The 21,971-nt window shown below is 42.7% G+C and overlaps 2 protein-coding genes across 2 annotated transcripts; both read right to left on the bottom strand.

The window, feature by feature from the left end:
- Positions 1-603: 603 nt before the first annotated feature.
- LOC105016216 (acetylcholine receptor subunit alpha) lies at positions 604-7,282 on the bottom strand. The gene is made up of 9 exons (XM_010879897.3): positions 7,067-7,282; positions 5,717-5,859; positions 5,397-5,441; positions 4,985-5,094; positions 4,415-4,610; positions 3,929-4,166; positions 1,887-2,110; positions 1,186-1,425; positions 604-1,106 (listed from the first exon to the last, which is right to left on the bottom strand). The coding sequence occupies exons 1-9, from the start codon at positions 7,110-7,112 to the stop codon at positions 975-977; spliced, it is 1,374 nt and encodes a 457-aa protein (XP_010878199.1). The 5' UTR covers positions 7,113-7,282; the 3' UTR covers positions 604-974.
- A 2,977-nt stretch (positions 7,283-10,259) lies between these two features.
- Positions 10,260-20,475, bottom strand: chn1 (chimerin 1). Its single transcript, XM_010879898.4, has 7 exons — positions 19,737-20,475; positions 18,316-18,400; positions 14,702-14,875; positions 13,821-13,898; positions 12,527-12,664; positions 11,784-11,889; positions 10,260-11,620 (listed from the first exon to the last, which is right to left on the bottom strand). The coding sequence occupies exons 1-7, from the start codon at positions 19,989-19,991 to the stop codon at positions 11,449-11,451; spliced, it is 1,008 nt and encodes a 335-aa protein (XP_010878200.1). The 5' UTR covers positions 19,992-20,475; the 3' UTR covers positions 10,260-11,448.
- Between the last annotated feature and the right edge of the window lie 1,496 nt (positions 20,476-21,971).

The following is a 21,971-nucleotide window of genomic DNA, read 5'->3' as shown; positions in this document are numbered from 1 at the left end:
GAGTGTCAGTCATCCAAAAGTTACGGTAATGATTTAAATTACAATTACATTTGACCAGTTACTGTAACAGAGTATATTTACGAACGTAATCTAAAAGGCTCATGAATGGGGCCATAATATTGTAGCTAAAAACTTTGAAGCTAGGAAGGCAAGAGAAGCTGCTGTTTTTATTAGAAATGCATTTCAGAGGATACACTGTGACTAATGGATGATAGGTTCTATGCATAAAGCACTTTTTTTTTTGTAGTATCTCCCATGACCAAATTCTGAAATCAGGTTTCTAGTTTTGGACATTTTGGTGTTTTGGCAAAAAAAATATATACTGACCTTCATGCTCAATGGCAAATGTGAACATTTGCAGAAAGCTTACTTTAAAACGACAATATTTTTCCATTAAATTAACTTTAACGTGTAAAGAGAGTGACAAGGGTGTGATCACTAAGAAATCTAGGGCTGGTAGGTTAATTCCAACTTAGCCTATTCAGGACCAATGTTTCATATGTTACTATCTGTGAGAGCGTGTTGTCATTTTCTGATAGCAGTGATTAATCTCTCATTGGCTCAATAAATATTTTCCATTATCCAAAATACGTGAAATATCCATCATGGTAGACAAAAAAGTCGTTTATTTAAATACTGTTTACTAAGGTGAATGAAAATACATAACAAAATACAAATAACTTGTTCGCAGAAACTTGATTAGAGTGGTCAATGTAGAACAATAACAGACATTAGTAAAAATATGTATAAACATGCATGCACCCAGCAATCTTAGCTTACCCCAAAACACCCCCAAAATAATGAGTAATTAACATCCAATCAACAAAAAACAAAAGCAGCCTTCTTGCAGCGAGCTTCAACTTTAACAGCCCAGGGGCCTAGAGGCACTCAGAGCTCAGTGTTGTCGCTGGTCAGCTTGTCAGGTCCTAAGTTCACCAAACTTCTGTCCTCCATACACGTCCTGCCGCAGCCTTCTAAGGTGTCATACTCAGCTCAATGAGACGGCCTGCGAACACACCCAGGGTGCCGATGACACACACGGCCATGAAGACACACAGCAGGATGTGATCCAGCACCATCGCCACAAACTTCCACTCTTCAGCCGCCTGGGAAAAGAGAAGTGCATTTAGAAACCTCCTCGTCTGTAGGGGAAGAATAGGAGGGCTGAAAGTGAATTAGCCTTACACTGTTGGACTCCTCATCGGATTTCATGGTGTCAGCGATGTACTTGACCCCCTCGATAGCACTACGTACATCTGGGTTCTTGGTGATGGGGGACTGGTACGTTACGGCCGTGGCCGTGGGCTTGCCCGAGATGTCTGAGATGTCAAAGTCAGCACCGTAGAGGATTTTATCTTGTTTCTCCTTGGCGGGCCGCTTCATTGTTGAGAAGAACATGAGGTTCGGAATTGTGTCAATGAAAATCTGGGAAGACATAATGTGAAATTAAATCACTCCGTATTTTGGTATTATGAAAGAACTTTGTGACAGCGATAAATTGACTTGTAAAATACATACAATGTTGATTCAAATGTATTAATTCAAGCTACATTTCAAGCCCCTGAACCACTGAAGTAGTAAATTAGTAAACAAGTTCAGCCATCGACATAGTGTCACTAGATGGCAGTACTGGGCAGGACATTAACAGGCCTAAAGAATGTGAAGACCTTTCATACATGGACTCATGTTTACATAACACCGTGTATAAAAAACACTCTCACACTCACAAAATGTACACTCAGAACTCATCATCCTGAAGCTGTCTTGCAATTTACTATCCACATGAACTGAAACATCACTGCGAGCAGAGCCATTCAAACGGCTGACGCTCCAAGCTTCCAGTGCGTCATAGGGAAATGCATCACTGGAAATGTACCAGGTCGTACCTTCCGGACCCAGGGGGCCATGGTGTGGGTGCTAGGGGAGCGGTGGTGGGTGTTAATGACGATGACTGTGATGATGATGGACGCAATGACAAAGACCATGGTAAACAGCATGTATTTTCCGATGAGTGGCACAGCACTGGAGGTGGATGGGATGAGCTCCACGATGACCAGCAGGAACACAGTCAGAGACAGCAGGACGGAGATACTTAGAGTCATCTTCTCACCTGAAGACACGCATTGAGTGAAAAGACTGTTAGCCGCACACAGAACATCCTAGATCTTGGTGCAGGTGTCGTCAAATGCTTGGGTTTCTGTCAGCTAGACTGTGAATTTGCTTCAATAATATTGATAATAATATTCATATTATACAAGAAAAACTATAAAACAAGTATAATGTTTTGTCAAGACTAAATTTCTTTCATAAAACAACCAAAGCAGACACAGGAGAATTCGTTATTGGAGAATGGCACAATTGCAGTTGGTATTTTGATGGTGTAAGTCATTTTCATGTAAGGTAATATAGTAATAATAATTGCAACACATTAAATCAGTCAATCATACAGCAGGCTGAGAGCTTTTACGGAGTTCAGTGGCGTAACCAGGCTGGTGACAAAGACTAAACACATGCTCCTGGGCAGACTAATGACTTTCATAACTATGGATTAAACACTGTGAACGCGGTTCATGACTGTGTAATAAAGAGCACTTAAGCAAATAATACAAACACTGCTCCAGTACAACTCAACTGTGACACTTTATAATTAAATTAAACAAATAAATCAATATGAAAGCCAACATATCTGACAGTCAGTGAGTCTTAGGACTTGGGTACCTAATACCTCCTCTGGTTGCTCCTCTTCTCCACGATTAATTACATGGGGGGAGGGATGTTTAGTGAAGTGATTATTGTGATAATTGATCTTGTGCTTCACTGCACTGATAGCAAGGGACTCAATGCCATTCACAGTGTTCACTCGACACTGAGACACATCGTGGAGACTGAGGTAAGATGTTAAAGCAGGGCTGCTCAACCCTGTTTCTGGAGAGCTACCATCCTGTAAGTTTTATCTCAAACTCTAATTGAGCACACCTTGTGACTAAGCTCACTCAGTTTAGTAACAAATTGGGTAGGAGAGAAAACCCACAGATAGATCTGTAGGAACAGGTTTGGGCAGCTGTGTGTTAGAGTGTAGAAGTAACTTATCGTATTATGAGCAGCCAGTACCATCACATTACCAGAGCACTTTCTCATTCAGACCACAGGCAGAAACAACTTCTGTAAAAGCTGCTGTCAGCTTGGTCCAATTGAACTCCTTGACTTGAACCTGACTTTTAGCCCTCCACCAGACGGGCAGAAATTCTCCTTATGAAAACACCTCAGGTCAGTTGGTGCCTGGACACTATGGCCCTACTACAGCAAGGGTTGAGAAATCAGACGTTTCTGTCCCATCTATCTTTTTGCACAGGCCCCAAACAAACAGATGAAACAAACCACTAAAAAAGGCAATAGAATTTCTGGTATGTGTTGTTCAACGCTTTTACGCTCAGAACTCATTTTTCCAGATTAGAAAAATGTAAACTTGTTTTTGCTGTTCTGTCAAATCCGTTAGCCCAGAGGATTTCCATTTTGGCAGTAAAGTCCCTCTACAGCAGCCTCCCGCATCCGTAGCCCTATCACAGCCAGCCAGCCACTCATGTATTATACATTAAAGGAAAGGCCAGCTCACAGACATGGCAGCACAAAGGGTCTCTGGGTAATGAGCCAGGCCTCCACACTGGGAACAGGGCCAGTTGCTAGCTGAAACACAGCAATGGTACAGTTCAATCATCCACCAGGAACTTCAGAGGCCTAGAGATCGATATGAGGACAAGCATAGTTGTACAAGCCAATGTAAGTCTTTCACAACCAGTACAAACACCATCAATGTATGTCCCCGCATTCTATGATCCAGAGGTCATGAGGCTTTTTTGTTTGAATCCTCAGCCACCTGAAATCTAAAAGGGGTTTAGAAATGAAATGATTTTCGCGGCGCCGTACCGACCAGAGTCAGTGGGCAGATAGAAGACGAGGCCGGTCAGGAAGGAGAAAAGCATGCAGGGGATGATGACGTTGACAATGAAGTAGAGGGGCAGTCGCAGCAACAGGAAGTGGTAGGTGATGTCCAGGTAGGGCGTGTCTGGGCAGCAGGCATAGTACACCCAGTGTTTCCAACTGCGGTAGTCCTTCATCACCCACTCTCCGCTCTCCATGAAGTTACTCAGGTCAGGACGGTCGCTGTCCTGGTGGAGAGGTGGGACACAATGAATGAAGACTGAAGACTCAATACGAATGAAGACTCAATACGAATGAAGACTCAATACGAATGAAGACTCAATACGAATGAAGACTCAATACGAATGAAGACTCAATACGGCAGATGGGTCTCATCCATATTGGTAAGTGAGTTGGACTGGCGACGTCTTAAATCTGCCAGGGATTCAGAAACACAACAAGAGGAACACAACAAGCTAGTCACGAGGGTCATTACGGGATTGACGACCACCAGGTTGCCATCGTAGGTCCACGTGCCGATCTTCATGCTGCAGTTCTGCAGGTCGAAGGGGAAGTGCAGCACGATGATCTCACAGTAGCTCTTGAAGATGGCGGGGGGGTTCCAGGTGATCATTCCTGTGTGCTCCAGCAGCACTTTGGTATCGTGAATGATGGCAAAGTCTCCGTCAGCACTGCAGGTACACACAAGCCCAGGCATCAGCATGGGGAGGGGGGGTGTTAACACAGAGGATCACTGCAGCCTGGGGCCTGGCAATGACCAACCCTTCACAGCAACCACCCGGGCCAACCAACCAGAGCTAAGGCTAGTCCAGGCTGCCGCGGCACACGAGCTGGTTGTCAGGGAGAAACAGCAGCGTGTCAGACAAGACATATGGTGTGGGGAGAACCTGTGATATTGAAGCCAGATATAGCCTGATGCAATCTGAGCTCTCACCCACTCGGCACAGTGGAATGGGAACAGTTGTGTGGGTAAAAGACACAATGACAGGGTATCAGTGGACGTACGTTAGATATGTTAGATACGTTGATATGGCCTTATTCTTACTTGTTATAAAGAACAAAGTCAGGGCGCCAAATGTCAGTAGAAGGTACCCTGATCTTTTTGATTCCACCGTAATCGTCAGGATTCCATTGCAAGTTTACATCCTTCCATTGCTGAAAACAGTAAAAAGAGCATTCACGGAAAATATCCGATTATCAAGTCTGTGACATGAAGTCTGATTTGGATTATAGCATCAAAGCCTGATCTTTTCAGTGGGGAATCTTTCAGAGAATTCTTCATTACAGTTTCTTGAAATTGAAATGAATATAACTCAAAAGCTTGAATCTTTACTTAAGTCACAGAGTGATATAAATTCCAAAAAAATGTATTGTAATTATAGTCTTTGACTAAATTGCTATGACGAAAAAAACATTAATTGTATATTTATATGACCATTGACACAACAAAAACAAACCTGTTTCAGTCGAACATTGCTATTGACAATCTGGTTGACCTCATCCTGTAGAGAAAAATGATAGAATGTTGTGAGTTATGGGATCCTCAGTGGAGGCTACAGGACACATTCAGAATGTTGTGAGTTATGGGATCCTCAGTAGAGGCTACAGGACACATTCAGAATGTTGTGAGTTATGGGATCCTCAGTGGAGGCTACAGGACACATTCAGAATGTTGTGAGTTATGGGATCCTCAGTGGAGGCTACAGGACACATTCAGAATGTTGTGAGTTATGGGATCCTCAGTAGAGGCTACAGGACACATTCAGAATGTTCTTACCACACTGATGAGCTGAATGAGCTGCAGGCCTACTGTCACAACCACAGGATCCTTAAAGTGAGCAACAGGACGCACCACCTTGTTGTAGCCAGTGAACAGGGTTTTCACCAGACGGGTCTCATCATCAGAGCCCCAGGCAAGGCCTAGAACAAATGTAAATACAGCTGGTTCTTCTTTGGGGCAAACTGTAGTTTGAAACCTTTGCTGTTATTTGCTATGCTTCACGCAAACTGCATTTGTAGCTATATGTCCAAAACAGCAGGATTCCCCTGACTACTTGTAAATGGCTGAAAGTAGTATGTTTTTGATTATCACTACAATGGATAAAACAAAAGCCAGACAATCAAACTCCCCATTTATATTTCCATTAAATGTAAAGAACAAAAACAAAATCCTTTTACAAATTTAGAAAATTTGCTTAAAAACTGTGTGGCACTGAATTCTCAGTTCTGTGGCAGAACATAGATGTGAAGTATATAATTGCTGAAATAAATGTTCTTTAAAAAATGACTTTCAGTTCCATGGCATAATTTGGAGAAAGGCAGCAAATTAGCTTAGAAATTGCAAACTTATTCATGCACTGCCATAACAGTGTTCTTTGGTCTTTGTTTGTTTTTTTAACCCCTTACGATTGGACACAAATGATATCGGTGGGTCACATAGTACGTAGTCTGTGCAGTATTAATGGCTTCCCACTTTCCTCAGCTGACACAATCCTTCCTTTCACACACTGTTATAGACCAGTGGTATACTGTCATTGTAGGAGATAAGAGATCCATCCATACTGATAATGTTTCAGACATGGTACATATTTTCACCCATGTGGAGTGGTATGCCATTTCCTTTCCTGCATGACCTTGAAATTTAAGCCTGTATGCAGGAGACACCTGAAAAGTGTATTGAAGACTCAAACTTAACCGAAAGCCTTCAGATAATTTTGAGACATTCAAGTAAATCAAAGAAAATGGCAGAGAAATAAAATGTATTCCAGAAAACAATCGCCTTGTGGAGTCAAGCACAGAAAGATGGAGGTGGTGAAACAGGCACACATGCCCCTGTCAATCAACAAAGTCTTGGGTGCTGGATGTGTTATAGCAGAGCTAAGATATACTTCAAATAAGACCTGTAATGTTATAGCTAACTAACTAAAGGGTAGCACGTTATCGACAATATATGGGAAATGATCTAACTGTGTAGACATCCCATGATAAGTCGGCAAGATTTATGAGATTAAAATGTTGCTTTATGATTATGACTATAATCTAAAACATCCTGTCTGAATCATGTTACCAAATAACATAATTGGCTAACTTTCTTTATCAGTCAGCAAGCATGTTTAAATAGTCTTACCTGCGAGAATAATCAGGAAGTTCAATACAAAAAGTAAATGATTCATTCTTGTGTTATTTTCCCATACACTCTTAGGTATCCAGTGTCCCCAGTCTTCGAGTAGAGGCTAGGCAGCTAGTAACAAGGTAACAACATTAGTTTTGTCTACTTTAAAACATGATGAACATAATGGCAACACTGACTTGCGGCTTCAAATACTCTAATGGGAAACCTTACTGTTGTTCACTGTCACCATATGTTATGAGACATCACCAATAGCTGTAATTTGAGAGGTTCACATTCTTTGGCCTCCCTCACACGTTATGAGCTACACACTCATGTCTGGCTTATGTAGGACCAAAATATCTCACAGTGTAATACTTCCCATAAATTTACAATTGCAGTACTCATGGTGTAAATAGGTGTATTGCAGTATATACTGGTCCCATCTTACGTAACCTTTAAAATGTTCTTACAGAATAATGGTAATATTCTTACCACAGTATTTATTTGGGAATACTATGGTGTATACATTATTTTGCCCTTATTTCACCAGGTAAGTTAAGTAAGAATAAATTCTCATTTTCAGCAACGACTTTGGGGCAATTATGTTTAACTACCTTGCTCGGGGACAAAACAACACGTTTCACCTCGCCAACTCAGGGATTTGGTTACTGGTCAGCCACTCTAACCACGAGACTCCCCACAGACCACATATTAGTTGTTTGAGAGAAACACAGTGATTTTACATTTTCATACAGTGTAATCAAACTGTCACTAAAGGTGTCCTCTCTGATTTCCCTCCTGAAGATGGCACCAAATGTATCCTTCTTTGGATAATGGGGAACTGCAGGCACGTCCATAACATCCACCTCATCCAGCCTCCACCAAGGGTTTCCAGATGACCAGACATGACACCCCAATACCCCATCACCACAGTACACCTGCCCCTCCCCACCAATGCAATGATTGGACCGGCAACTCAATTTCCCTAAAGCCTCTACCCGTTCAATCAGCCAGTCACTCAACCAGCCACCTCATTCATCTTATTTAGGGGCAAATTGCAATTTTGGCAATGGCTGAATTGAGAGAGATCAGCCTCTACCCCCTCCACTCTCCCCCACCAATCATGTACCACCAGAATACTACTGCCTCTAAGTGCCTCCTGCCTGGACCCTACCCATGTGACCCCTGAGAAACCTATTGAATCTGCTCATTCAACCTCATCAATGTTAGGTGGTGGGGCCACGTCTTCCCGTAGCAGTGTTGGAAGCTGTTTCTTTCAGTTGATACTTGAGTAACCCTACGGGAAATCACTCCCAGTCAGACTTCTGTTTTAGTCTTCGTTCAAGGCGTGATTAAAACGCTCTCTTAACCCGAATCTAAATAATTATGACTTAATGTCTGTGGAACATCTACTGGGCAAGGCAGAACAGCGTGTGAGACTTGCCGCGTTTCCTGCCCCGCATGGCATCATGGGGATTAGCCTCTCCATGGTGGAAATGATTGTGTGTGTTGCAGGTTTATTTTAAAAGCACATTATATTTTTAATAAATAGCGTGACGTGTGTTGTTCACATGATGAATATAATGGCAACACTGAAGTGTTCTAAAAATAAAAATATATTTATAATCCTTTTTATAATGTTTTATTTAACATTAACAACAATTAAAGCTCTTCTAAGAGCTTTTACACATTCTAAATTTTTTTTCACGAATGGTTTATAGTTTCACGAACATGTTGCATGAGACATTTGTATTTCATGATGCAGTGTTAATCAATGTGGTCCTTAGTGGTCGAAAAATTCCTACACTACAATGGTGGCCGTCTAAAGCTAAAGGTAGTAAAACCATATTCAACATGCTGCTACTCTATCTGTTCATCTGAAAAGGAAAATATTTACAAGGGATAGAGGTTGCATCATACATGCAACATTTTCTACATCACATTGCGGAGCTCACCATTTCAGTATATTTTAGTGTTTGGAAATGTAGGTCAACCTCTGCAAAAAGAAATGGGGCACAGCTTCAGTCAACAAAGAAAGGTCAGTTGTCTCATGGATCAAAAGAACTAAAACATTTAGATGAATGTGAAAATTAATTAGTCAGCCCCATGGTAAATTAGGCAAATATTATTTGATGTGCATGAGAAGAGGTTTGTCTCAACATTATCAAAGCAGTGGTCTAAAGGTCTAGATGAGTTTCTTCGTTCGATATACCTGCTGAAGCTAAAGTAGCTAGATTCATAATATAAAAATTACATATATTGAATAAATTATCATTTTGTTGACCGATAAACACAAACTTGATCTGAATGTATTCACCAGTGATTCAAACCTAATGTAAACCGTAAAGCCGGCCGAAAAAGGTGCCATTAATTCCAGAACAGGTATAAACCATAGTGAATCACAAAGGGTTGACAGCAAAAAGCATACAAAAAGCAGGGGGTACTGAATGCACAAAGCTTGGGGCAGGTCAGATTTTATGGCTTTTAATAATCCAACCTAAAAGCGTAATTTCCATGGTTGCCCTTGAAAAACAATAAAAGAGAATTTAATGGGATTTCACATCAAATTAGGAGAGGCCAGCTGCTGTCATTCATGATGGCTGTGGTTCTCCACCAATATATACTGGCCAGGAAGATATCCAGTAAAACATGTCTGGAAATCTATCAGGACAAAAATATGAACCCAAATAACAGCACACTTTGGTTCCCTGGCAGCTCAAATGCAAGGGTACACTTTGATCTCATAATGAGCTCCAAGTGAGGAAGATAAGGAATGGCGGGTTTTGGGAAATTGTCTGGGAAGAAATTGCTTGTGGGGTAATTAAACATAAGACGCATAAATCCCAAGTGACAATGTTTGCATATGTATCCAGCAATTAAAAATCTCCTGGATGCAGACATGACAGTGTCAAAAGGTATTGTGGGTTTTGTGTTAATCTCAGAGCGAATCAGAGTGATTGACACATAGTTGGAGGCGACGCCGCACATGGTTCCATCGGCCATCTATAGCGCTGCCTGTCACTGTCAATATGCAGATTCAGAGGAACAGCCCCCTTTGTCAAGGTCATTTTGCATGTGTAGCAAGCCATGTACCTTAATGACCAATGTCTTTGCATATTTATAAAAAAACGAACATGCGTCACATTAAATTCTTACTTAAAATCTTCACCGTCACTGGAAACATTAAAATGACACAGTGCATACCAACACTTTTCATAAAGCGAGGTTTAATAAATTAAAATGTACATGCTCAAATTAAGTACAAAAATATTACAATAAAAAAACATTACCTGCACAAACATAGCAGTTTGAATGCAACAACATCTTGACTGTCAGGCAAATGTAACATTTACAAGTACATTGTTTTAGTTTTCTGATTGAAAGAGGCTCTGAATTTCCGCTTACAAGAGAATTTAAATTTTTTCAAATAGATGTTAGTTGATTCGTCACCCTGACTGTAGTTTGTGGGTCAAGAGAATATGCAATCTATGGTTCAGATCTCTTCATACAGCCAGTAAAAACACAGTTTAGCACCTGGTAGCAAAAACATCTCAGCATCAATGACATCTGAGCATTTATTGTTTTTAATAGCCATATCACTTTTATGAAAAAGATGAGGATTTCAGGTGATTTTAAGATCTAAGTTTCTTAACACACTCACATGCCCTAATTACTCTCATTGATTTTAGCTAGTGCTGGCTAATGATAGCTAACGTTTGTTATGGCTGTTTAAAGAAATCTTGATGATGGATTCATTCTACAGTTTCTCTTAGCCCGTAGACTTATTTCAGTTTGAGCAAGAATGTAACACAAAGTGAAAAAAGGTAAATTCTCCTTTAAGAAGACTTGTATATAAAACAGCTGAAGAGGCAAAAAGACAGGTTCAGTCAAATATCATTACAAAGGTTTAGAGAAAAACAGTAGTCAAATTCACAGACAGATATACAATGAGTCACAAAAAAAGAATGACCTAATAAGCAACCGGGCAGGAGATATTTTGAATCTACAGGACAAACCATAGTAAAGTAACAATGTTTTACATATTTACCACATGCTGGGTTACTGCTACAAAATAAAGACACAAACAAGTCTGGTCAATCAGTGTTCTACACAAGCCCCGACAAAAATGGGGAGACAGACATGCAAGTTTAAGGTAGATCATTATCCACACCCGTTACAGGGGAAGAAAAAGGTAAGGTTAAGCACTAGTCCAAGGGAAGTGGAAATGGATATATCACAAATGCAATGCAAAGATCCCTTCATATGTGATACAAATGTAATAGAAAGATTCCTTCATGTTCAAGTCTTTGCACCAAAAAGTGATTGGACAGCATCAAGCTGTTTTACAAAACAAACAGGTCTCCTTCCTTATCTCAGCAGAATGGATTGGTCTGTTTTCAGAAGAGGATGTCTTCATTTTTAATGAGGAACTCCACCACTTGCCGTTGGTAGCGGATGTCATTGAGCGCCGTCATGGCGTCCAGGTTTGGAGCACGCATCAGGGTCGGACCGAAAACAATGCCCAGGTTCTCGGAATTCATCAGGTTTTCCTTTTCATTCAAAGTCACCCTGTGGAAGTGCGTCAAGGACAGTTAAAATTAACAGAATTTCACAGTTGCCCTTCAATTACGATAACACATGCCATAATGCAAAAACATACTCAATGCATATTACCAGGGAAGAAAATGGTTTTGTTCAGAAGGATGATGTTGGAGGATGATGTTTCACTCACCTCTTTAAATGGGCCAGGAGGTACCTCAGGGTTTCACTGTGCGCTGCAGGCAGGAGTTCCAACGCCTCACGGAAAGCCTCCAGACGCTTCTCTGCGTCTTCAAGCTCTGAGGAGCAAACCGGAGTACTTGGTCAGAGCAGAGCAGCCCGTATACAGACCCTCACAAGATGCACTCGCAGACCCACAGATAAAAACATCCATGCTCAGTGCTTCTCACTTCAGTAGCATATGACGAACACAAGTGGGGTTTTAAATGTCAGGGAGGAGATCAGAACAACTGTTCACATGTGTCGTTGTATTACTGACTGCCAACGACAAATACATTCTAAAATGGAACCAGACCACTTCAAAAAGGAGAGGAGCATCTGATGCTCATTTTCTGCGGACGACATGAAAGCACATTCTTAACTGAATGCCCGGGATTGTAAATAAGAATTCATTAATCGTGGACATGTGGTATTGCTAAGAATGAAACTTAAAAAAGGCAATTTTTTGGTTGCAGAATCATCTATGTGATCTGAAAGAGTAAAGGGAGAGCTGGGTTCAATTTACACTGAGCGCTTTCATCATGCATCCTGGCTTTAACGTTGAGGGATTTACATAATTCAACTACAGATATAGAAATACACACCAATGGGAGTTGTTTCTGCATGGCACATATTCCACAGTGCTGGTGTGTGACTAAAACAATTATGCGCAGATTTAACTGGCCCAGAAGCGGAAGGGCCTCACGTCTGACTCACTTGCAGCCTGGATGAACCTGGGGTAGGCCTCGTAGGAGATGACAGGAACGGGCAAATCCCTAAGGTAGAGTTTAAGAGCGCCTGTGATGATATTAATGTCTTCATACGCGCTTGCAGAAATGTCCGTCTTTTCACCATCTGTAAAGAGATGGAAGACATTTGTTAGAAACAAGGAAATGACGGTTTAGGTTGGATGTGCATAAAACACTGATTGAACGGACGTCAATCAGCCTGGTGGGCAAATGTAGTGCAGAGGTCCCGAACAAAGGTCACTAGAGAAATCACGGGTAGCCTTGGGATGAAGTTGCGTTAAAGAGAGATTTTACTTATTTTCTCACAAATACGCCTCTAACTTTATTATGTCTTAAAATATTATGTTAGAAAAGACTCTCTGGAACATGTGTGTGTTGTCTGTTTCCTTCAATGATTATCACCTGTTATACACAGAAGATAAAAATATTTGCCTTACAGTCCTTCATAAATGTAAAGTAATTCCTTTGGACCAAAGTATCATTTGAAATAAGCCTGAAGGAAATTTGTTTCAATTAAGGCAGGAAACATTGGTTGTTGAATGGTGGGGTCGTAAACCCCTTTTCAACAAACAAAAAGTTTGGGTAAACCTGTTGTGGTATGAAGCGAAGAATGGAGGGACTGTGTCACTGTGGAGGATGACATCTAGGCTAGCTCTCTGCTTTGACTCGCCTGGCCTGTTTCACTCAGACTTCCTCTTAGTTCTATCCAGAACAGGCCATGGCCTCATTCTACTGAGGGTGTACGCTTCACAGTGTTGTGAGCTGAAATGAAACTGTCATCTCCCCCACACTGCTCCAGCTAAGGCTCGGCCCACAGCTCCGGGGTACGAGTCCTTCTCTAAACTCACAATGGACGGGGGAAACGAGACGACGTCAAACTGCTCAACTGGAGTAGCTAACTGATGTCCGAGCTTTAATTCCACAATGAATAACTTCTCAACGGTAGTTGGACTGGTCCCGTGATTTGCCGTCCCAGAGCTGGCCTTGGCTGGGAATCCTATGAGGGGAGCCTTGTGAGGACAAGCCGTGCTCACACTGATGGAGATTAATCCCCCCGCAAATGTGTCACTTTTTCCATTAATCCCAAATACCATCTCTGTTTTATGCAAACAGATCACACTGTCAGTGTGAGTCAGTGACCTAAACCATCAGGTTGGGTACACATCGGAGGCGCTAAGAGCTGTGAGCATGCTACTGAGGGGAGCACCCAAGGGGTTCAATGACACCCCAACAGAACGAGGGGATGTCAAAAAAAGACACACCTCTGTCAAACGCCGTCTTGACATCTTCGACTGAATCGCTGAATCCAGATATTCTGTAGAGCCCTTCAGACTTCAGACCTATGACAGAGAGACAGACACGGTTTTGAGAAAAAATGCTGTATTTACGTAACATAACACTGGACTGAAGTGAGCGACCGGCACAGATTAAATCAAGAGCAGAATCAATGCAGTCAAATTCACCTTCACTGGTCACCTTGGGCGACATACAGAATTAGGGAACGTAATTAAAAGCTCTTCAATATGCATGAGACGAAAACAATTCCACGATAGCACACAGGGAATATTGCGGGCAGATGCAAATAGTTTTTCTGCATCGTGGGACAAAATAATAAAGACATAAATCAAACATAGCATTAGTTACAGACGTAGATTACCGGGCTAGACAATGAGGTAGAAATGAGGCTTTGACATCGTTGAGTGATTCCACTGGAATGCAATCAGCCAAGGGAGCAGAAGCCACACAGTAATCTATTCTCAACTGAACATACAATTACCAGGCCTCCCATCAGCTTTCCACATAATATTACTGGATAGGACCAACATCCCAATCATTAATCTGTACACTTCCTGCTTACAATAAATTGGAATTGCACCCCACCAGGTGCTCAAAACATCTTTGGATCCATCCAATGTAGAAATTAGCAAATTAGCACATTTAACTAAAGGTAAAATAGCAACTTTAGAAATGTATCTAAACATAACATTAAACCTAATCCCTGTTCCTAAACCCAGTCTTAACCTTAATCATTGACATTTATAGCGGCCTCCTATCCAATTCCGTCCTGAAAAACACAGAAGGACCGAGTGGCGAGAATTCCCAGTACATGAACAGGGTCTGGGGCCATCTGTCTCCTGCTCACCTCTCGATTCTATTTCCCGTATGCACATGTCCACCACCATGGGTCGCTTGGTGTCGTGAGCTTTCACCAGGGTTGTGAGCTCACAGCTGTAGACTTTCTTGACGTGTTTAAGGTCTGGCACACAGCTGTTAGGTACCATGGTGGAGCACTGCTTGTGGACGTTTAGGCCACAGTCTGTAAGATAGGAGTAAGAGCAGAATAACAGTCAACAGTAGGCGCCGGAGAACCAATAGAACAGATTTATCATTGTTGAGTCACAAAATGAATAGCGTGCATCCCCAAGATTGTCAATTACAGTCTTAGTTGGCTCAGTCGGCAGGACATTTTCTTTTTTTTGCTTGTTACAGCCTTAACTCGTCATGATCAATAATTCCCATCAGAATGTCATTGAACCACGGAAGAATTCTGCCTCAGCTGATGACATCAGTCTCTGGTCAGATGCCAGGAGTGTTATTGGAGTCACCTTGAGCACTGGGGAGGAACACCGGTCCACAACCAATCCCTCACGAAGACAGCCAAACATTCAAGCAGAACAACAATGTTTTTTAAAATGTGAACGAAAGATCAATTATTACCTACCATTCTGGAATTTACTACAATATGTGGCTTTTTCATTTACACCAGAAATAAAAGATTTTGCGATGATGACATAAATAGCGAAGCACTAAAACATAGACTTCTTTTGATAGGGATCTGTAGCGCAACATGCACCTCATTTGCGTGTGTCAAAGCAGCATATTGGTAGTTCCAATAAGCATCCCACGCTGCTTTTGTCTCTGCGCTTGCGAGTGGAGCCTCAGGCTCAGATGGCTGCCTGAGACACAACAGAGAAGGTTTCACCTTGTAGGGAGCGCAGTACAGCACAGCACAGCAGCCCACAGAGAGTAGATGCAGAGCGACTGCCGCTCTGCTTTGTAACAGAGGCTCTTAGAGGGAATTAAAGGCGAACTGAAAACAATGTGGCCTGGAGGAGGGAGAGTTTGGCCCACACGCTCCATTCTCCTCCACAAACCAAGCTCGCACACAATGGCCATGTAGGCAGCCATTCAGCCGCTGCAGGCTACAGTAGACCTAGTTTCCCACAGTTAAACGGGCTCCTTCAAGCTTTGAGGAGTTCCGTGCCCTCCCCCAGTTCGGGAAGAAGAACTCTTGATGAAATTCTGTGCAACGGCTGCTTTGATGCGTTCCATAAAAAACATCTGGAAATGAACAACATTTTTCTTCTATAAATTTGAGTATTTCAAAGGAAATATTTCATCATGTTTGCCACTCAAATATAAATCACTGAAAAATCTAAGATAAGCATAGGAAAACTGTGATGTGCAGATATACCCAGATATGGCTACACATATTTTCACTGAAACGGGTCCCCAGATACATGTTGCCAGGCTTTATTCATTTGCATTGATGCAGAAATGTAATTACCTTTAAGAGATGATTCTCTTAAGGGCATCAGACAGGCAGTGAAGTAGCGCCTCTCACCAGGCACTGGGCTGCTGATCTGTGTGCCGTGCATGTGAGCGCACACACTCTCTCTCTCACACACACACACACACACACACACACACTGATGGCCCCTGGGTCCCAGGTGGATCCAAGAGGAAAACCGGGAGTGCAGACAGACACTGCTTTACTGCACAAACAGCATTTTCAGCATGGTGAGCAGAAGGTCCTGCAGTCAGGACAAGCCCTGCCCTGATTTTGGCTAATAGGGTCTGACCCCTGGTGGCCAATCCACGTGCTATCATGTCGCCCAATGCTCCCCATCTCTAATTGCATCAGCCTATAGGTAAACATATAATCCAGTTGCTAGCTGTTGTTTATTGTTTGCCACAAATGCACAGAATGAGGATAAATAAAGACTGGGCTATGTGACCCAGCGCTCTAGTTGTGGCTGCTGAATTTTAATGTGGGTGGAAACGGAGCTACTTCCCAGCGCTTGGAGCCCCGCTCCTCATTAAAGAGACATGCCAGCTTTGTTTTTCTTCACGGGCATGATGGTATGAGGCTGGGGGACGTTCTCTGATGAGGAAATGTGGCACAACAAGCATTGGCAAGGGCAGGCTTTCTGGCGCTCACCCAAAACCACTTCACACATACAAAAAGAGAAAAATAAAGAGGGGAAGCACATTTTTGGAATGCAAATTCAAATGTGGCATAAGACTTCACTGTCCTAGATTCTGGTCGCCATGGCTTTAGTCTAAAGGAATGGAAGAAAAACTCAAAGAAAAAAAAAAAAAAAGGCCCTTTTCATCCGATTGTCAGCTGCTTTCTAAAGCAACCCATAAATTATTCACGGCTCGGCTTCCGCAAAGATATTATGTGTAGCTCACTTTGTCCTATCAATAATAGATAAACACACACATCAGTCTATGTTATTGCCTTTTATAGGGGGGACGAGGTATACCTGTGAACCTCCGCTTTACAAAAGACTAAAATGACATTTGGTGTGCCCAAATAAAGATGCCACAAATTCTATGCACAGCTTTTGTTCTCCAGGCTAATCAGTTAATCATTTCTAGAGATCAATAATATGGCAAAACATACACTGCACTGCAGCAACATGATCCCATGAAAAGCTTGATGCAGTCATGGATGCCACCACCATGCCATACTCATAATTATGTTACTCCAACACTATCAAACCCTTTCATGCTTAATATCCTGTGACAAAATATTTAATGAAAAACGCCAAATACTGTATATTAAATGAATTGAATAACAACAACTACGATTGGATCACAAATTGCATGACATTCACTATGAATGGCTGCTATACGGGGTAAAATAACTATTGTCCACGGGGCAGCAACAGCACTCCACTAGTCTCAGGCCTGATTGGATAGGGAGGCACGTTAAAACATGGCCAACGTATTCAGAGATAATCATGTGAGAATTTCAGCATGAATCCACATTGGCATTCTCAACCCCCCAATTCCCAGGCAACTGGAGCACAGAGGGACAGAGAGAGAGGGAGAGCGACAGAGAGTGAGCGAGAGAAAAGAGGTTGAGACAAGCCAGTCTGTGTCTGGACACCACTATGCATTATGATAATGGTCTGATCAATATGACAGGATATCGAGTGCGTATAAGTACACTATTAGTCTGGCGTTGAGTGGAGAACAATTGCTTCGAAATGAGGTGGGAATACGAGGTCTCCATCAGGACATTTCCATTAAAGCTTGTCAAATGAACAGTGGAATGCTTGTGCCATGGGCAATTTCAGCAACTGTGCTGAACGCTAATCCATTGACTGGACACTAAGTCATTAGCAGGGATATGCAATAACACAAACCCTGGTCCTAAAGAAACACATTAGCATTAGAGAGAAGTATATATTACATCACAGTGACTAAATCCTCTGTATGGTTTCCTCATTCCTCACTTCATGCCATTATACAACTACTCTAATCCGTCACCAATTTATGGTGGTATTTCGGGATTAAGGGACAGACTTTGACACACATCAAAAACCAGGTTACCCACATGCCCGGTTCCATTACGTAAAAAGGGAACCATCTGTTATTGAGGAACAATCCTGTCGGAGAGGGTGAGGGTGTTAGAGAATATAGTGGCTGTTGTGGGTCTACTCTGAAGTGTGGTACAGTACATACCTGCACATTTGACTCCTTGATTCGTCAGCCCCCACATGAAGTTGGCACAGTATTCACACCAGTGGGGTCCCCGGAACGTGTGTACCTGAAGGGTGGAAGGATGGAGAGAGTGGTAGTCATGGTCCACACAGGTATCCTGATCTGCTCTGAGCGTTCACGGCTGGCCGGGGACAAACCGTGGCGACGATGCCGAACGGGGGGGGAGGGGAGGGGGGTGTATGTTGACGTCGCGCCAGTGTGAGGGGGCACATTGTCATGAGGACCCACCGCGGCGGCAGAAAAAGGATGCTCGCGCAGGAAATGGAACTCCCACTCAGCCAGGTAACCTGACAACAGCTCAGCCAATCAGGAGTGTCGATCTAGACCTCTGGGGAAGATGTGCTGTGGTTTCCTATGTGACGGTGGCAATAATGGCCCTTTCATATGAGGTGAGAAGGACTGGGGCCATCACTAGACTGGTAATGCATGATGAGATCAGCGAGGGCATGAGAGGATTAGCATTAAAACCATTAATCATGGTATACAAAGGATATGGCTGAGAGTTCATCAGAATATACTGTAAGCAGGAAGGGACTATTTGAAATATCCTTTGTGATTCATTGGCTTTATCTGGAGAAAAAAAAAACTTTTTCTATTGCGTATTTCAGTAGAAAGAGAAATAAACATGTTATTAACAATGGTTGTAGTGTCTAGCTATTTGGACGATTTCTATTATTTTAACATATTTGCTCATATCTTGGGTCTACAGAAGGTTCTGGATGATTATTCTTCGTAATGGTCTGTCAATAACTATTACACACTAACCATTTCAGCCCAGAGTGCTTCCTGTGGTGGTGGGGGCTTGAAACATTTGAGCTAAATGCGTGACAGACCTTTAGAATGTCAAAGCAGCGCATTGGGCATGAAGTGTATGGTGGAGTAATAAATAAATAAAGGAGGAAGAACGAAGGAGGGAAGCAGGAACAAGGAGTCCTGTGAGTGTCAGCAGTTCTTGAGCCTTTGAGGGAACGTTTCTCCTCCAGCTCCCCACTTCATTAACTAAGCCAAACATGCTGAGCAGTACAGGGGCTGAGTAGGGTGGCTGGAGCCTAATGGGGGTACCACTCCTCCACTCTTCCCAGTTCTACCATCTAATCTCCCCATCTGGTGCCCAAACAAAAACAGTGGACCACAGACCGCCCAACAGATTTCCTTTTGAAAAAGGCTCAGTGGACAGACCCTAAACAGCCCTGTCCTCTCACGCTTCCACTCACTCCACAACCCCCTGAAAATGCACTCTGGTGGCCACCTGCCACCACACCATACCTAACACAAAAGAACGCCACCTGTCCACAAACAAGCTACAGTACAAACATTACAGTGGAACGGCACGACGAAGAGGCGCAAACAAACGACCCTTCCTTTGCCTGTCTGTGACTCACCTTGAAGTTGTGGGCTTTTTCGTACTTGGGGGGTAGGCTGTTGTCCTTCAGCGTGGCTTTGCGGACCAGCGACGTGAGCTGTGAGTAGGCAAACAATTTGAGAGGCTGCCAGATCGTGGCTGGAGGTTTCTGGGGACCTGGGATTCGCATCCCCAGAGCAGCCACCAGGATGTCTTGCTGGTTGGGCTCCTGCTTGGCCTTGTGCACCAGGGACTTCTCTGCTTTCCGGACCTCGTAAGACTCCCTGGAGGGCATTCGGACACTCACTTTGAGCAAATCAGATGAACAATCTAGATACCCTACAGAGCAGTCCAAAAAAGTTATATGTCCTGGGGAGAAAATAAAAACCGGATACTTTCAGCAATTCAAAATTATGTCATATTAATTGCATTTTCCCAATCTGACAATCCTAAATGGAGTGAACAGAAACAGACCCAAAACAATTACGAATGAAAGAAAGCAAAAAGAAGAGTCTTCCTTTAAATCCTCTCAAAGCAGAGAGAGTTGAATGAACGATGCTCCACCGATGTGTATCAAGTCCTGTGATGTTCCGAGTTGGATGAAAAGCAAAAGCCCTGGGTGCTCATGTGTTCCTGGGAATATGCAGATGAGCTGATGTTGTGTTAATCCTATCCTCCCTGTGCAGAGCAGATATATTCTCTTTGGAACAGATACAGCACTCTGTGGATGTGGACGGCTGCTGCCAGCTCTATCCGAGTGAGGGGGAGCAGGACGGGGGCGGACCCAGTAGTAGTCACAACGGATTAGATGCATCGCATTGGCCAATCAGAGTGAGGCAGGAGGCTGCTTACGCTTCATCATTCACGTTTCCCCGCCCCCACAACCCCCCTCTCAGATCCGAAGCAAGAGAGCTCGGGTAGAAACGGTTGGAACGTGGGTTGATAATGAGCAATGAATGAGTCATGCATCATCACTGGGCTGCTGCTGCCCACAGCTAATGACAGTGGTGGGTTGTTGGAACGAGAGATATTTTCAAAAACTAGCTACAGACCATTTACTGTTTCGGGGCCACACAGACCTGTCCTTACTCCCCAATGGGATATAAAGAAAAACAAATAAATAAATCCACAAACAAAGGTCATATTTTCTGTTAAAACCTTTCGAGGTCTTTTATTACATACATTTATACAACATTTCCCTTTGAGCCTAATATTGTGGCCCGCTGCCTTCTGTGTCGTTAATGTCAGCGTGCCCCCGCCACCCACTCGCCCCCACTCCCCCCAGCTAGACAACATTGTGGGGGAAACACTGTTTATAGATATTTAAATTCACAAAAAGATGAATTTTTGTTTTGTATATGAAGAAACGATGCAAGCCATGTTTATTCTTTGTAACAGTCTTCCTGTAAGCCTATATTTCAGTCACAATGCAGACAACCCAGACAGAATTAACCCAGATGTGCTCATTCCACACAATTACAAGCTCCTTAGTGGACAGTTGAGCTTTGCTTTGTTTTCTGTATTCAAATAAATACTGTACAGTGCAAACAGATTGAAGTAATATGCAAATTATTTCATTTATCTCCATCCTCTCAATCTGTTTGAATATTAGCAAAGCAAAAACATTATAATGAGCAGAATTTCTAAACCACAAAATTAACATTTCTACATTTAATAACAACATTCACAGGCAGTCTAGAATGTCATTATATTATAATAAAAAATAATAATTTGACAATTTTAAAGACATTTTATAATTACTACAGGGAAAAATAGAAGATGAGAATGTGAATTAAGTCCCTCTCATACAGCAGTATTCAGTATGTGTTCTATATTGTGTTATTTGGCTCTATCACTGATGCCAGCACGGATGGTATGCAAATACTGCATCCCATACAAAGCACAATTAAAATGATGTGTTGGGAATGATCTGCAACCTGCTACAATCCACACAGCGAGTCAAATGTGATTATACTCCCCCATCCCAGAGGCTGAGACGGGCTCAGCTGTAACAAAGCCATCCTCACACCTCTGACAAGAAACATGAGGTGGGGCAGCCCAGTATGATTGTGCACAAGACTCGCTCTTCATGCAATCAATGAGGGAAGAGCTTATTGACTGCTGCTTTACCTCTCCAACCGCAGAGAGATCAGGCAAGCTGTTGGAGACCAGCTCCACGGACAGTGGGTTTGAAGATCAGTGCTGTTAGCGGGCAGGGTGCATTCTGATCCCATCGGCTCTGTGTAGTCACGTGGGTCACCCCAGCCGGGCTGGG

The sequence above is a fragment of the Esox lucius genome, chromosome 16 (genome assembly GCF_011004845.1).
Source record: "Esox lucius isolate fEsoLuc1 chromosome 16, fEsoLuc1.pri, whole genome shotgun sequence".
Taxonomy (NCBI): domain Eukaryota; kingdom Metazoa; phylum Chordata; class Actinopteri; order Esociformes; family Esocidae; genus Esox; species Esox lucius.
This window is presented reverse-complemented; position numbering and strand designations above follow the sequence as displayed.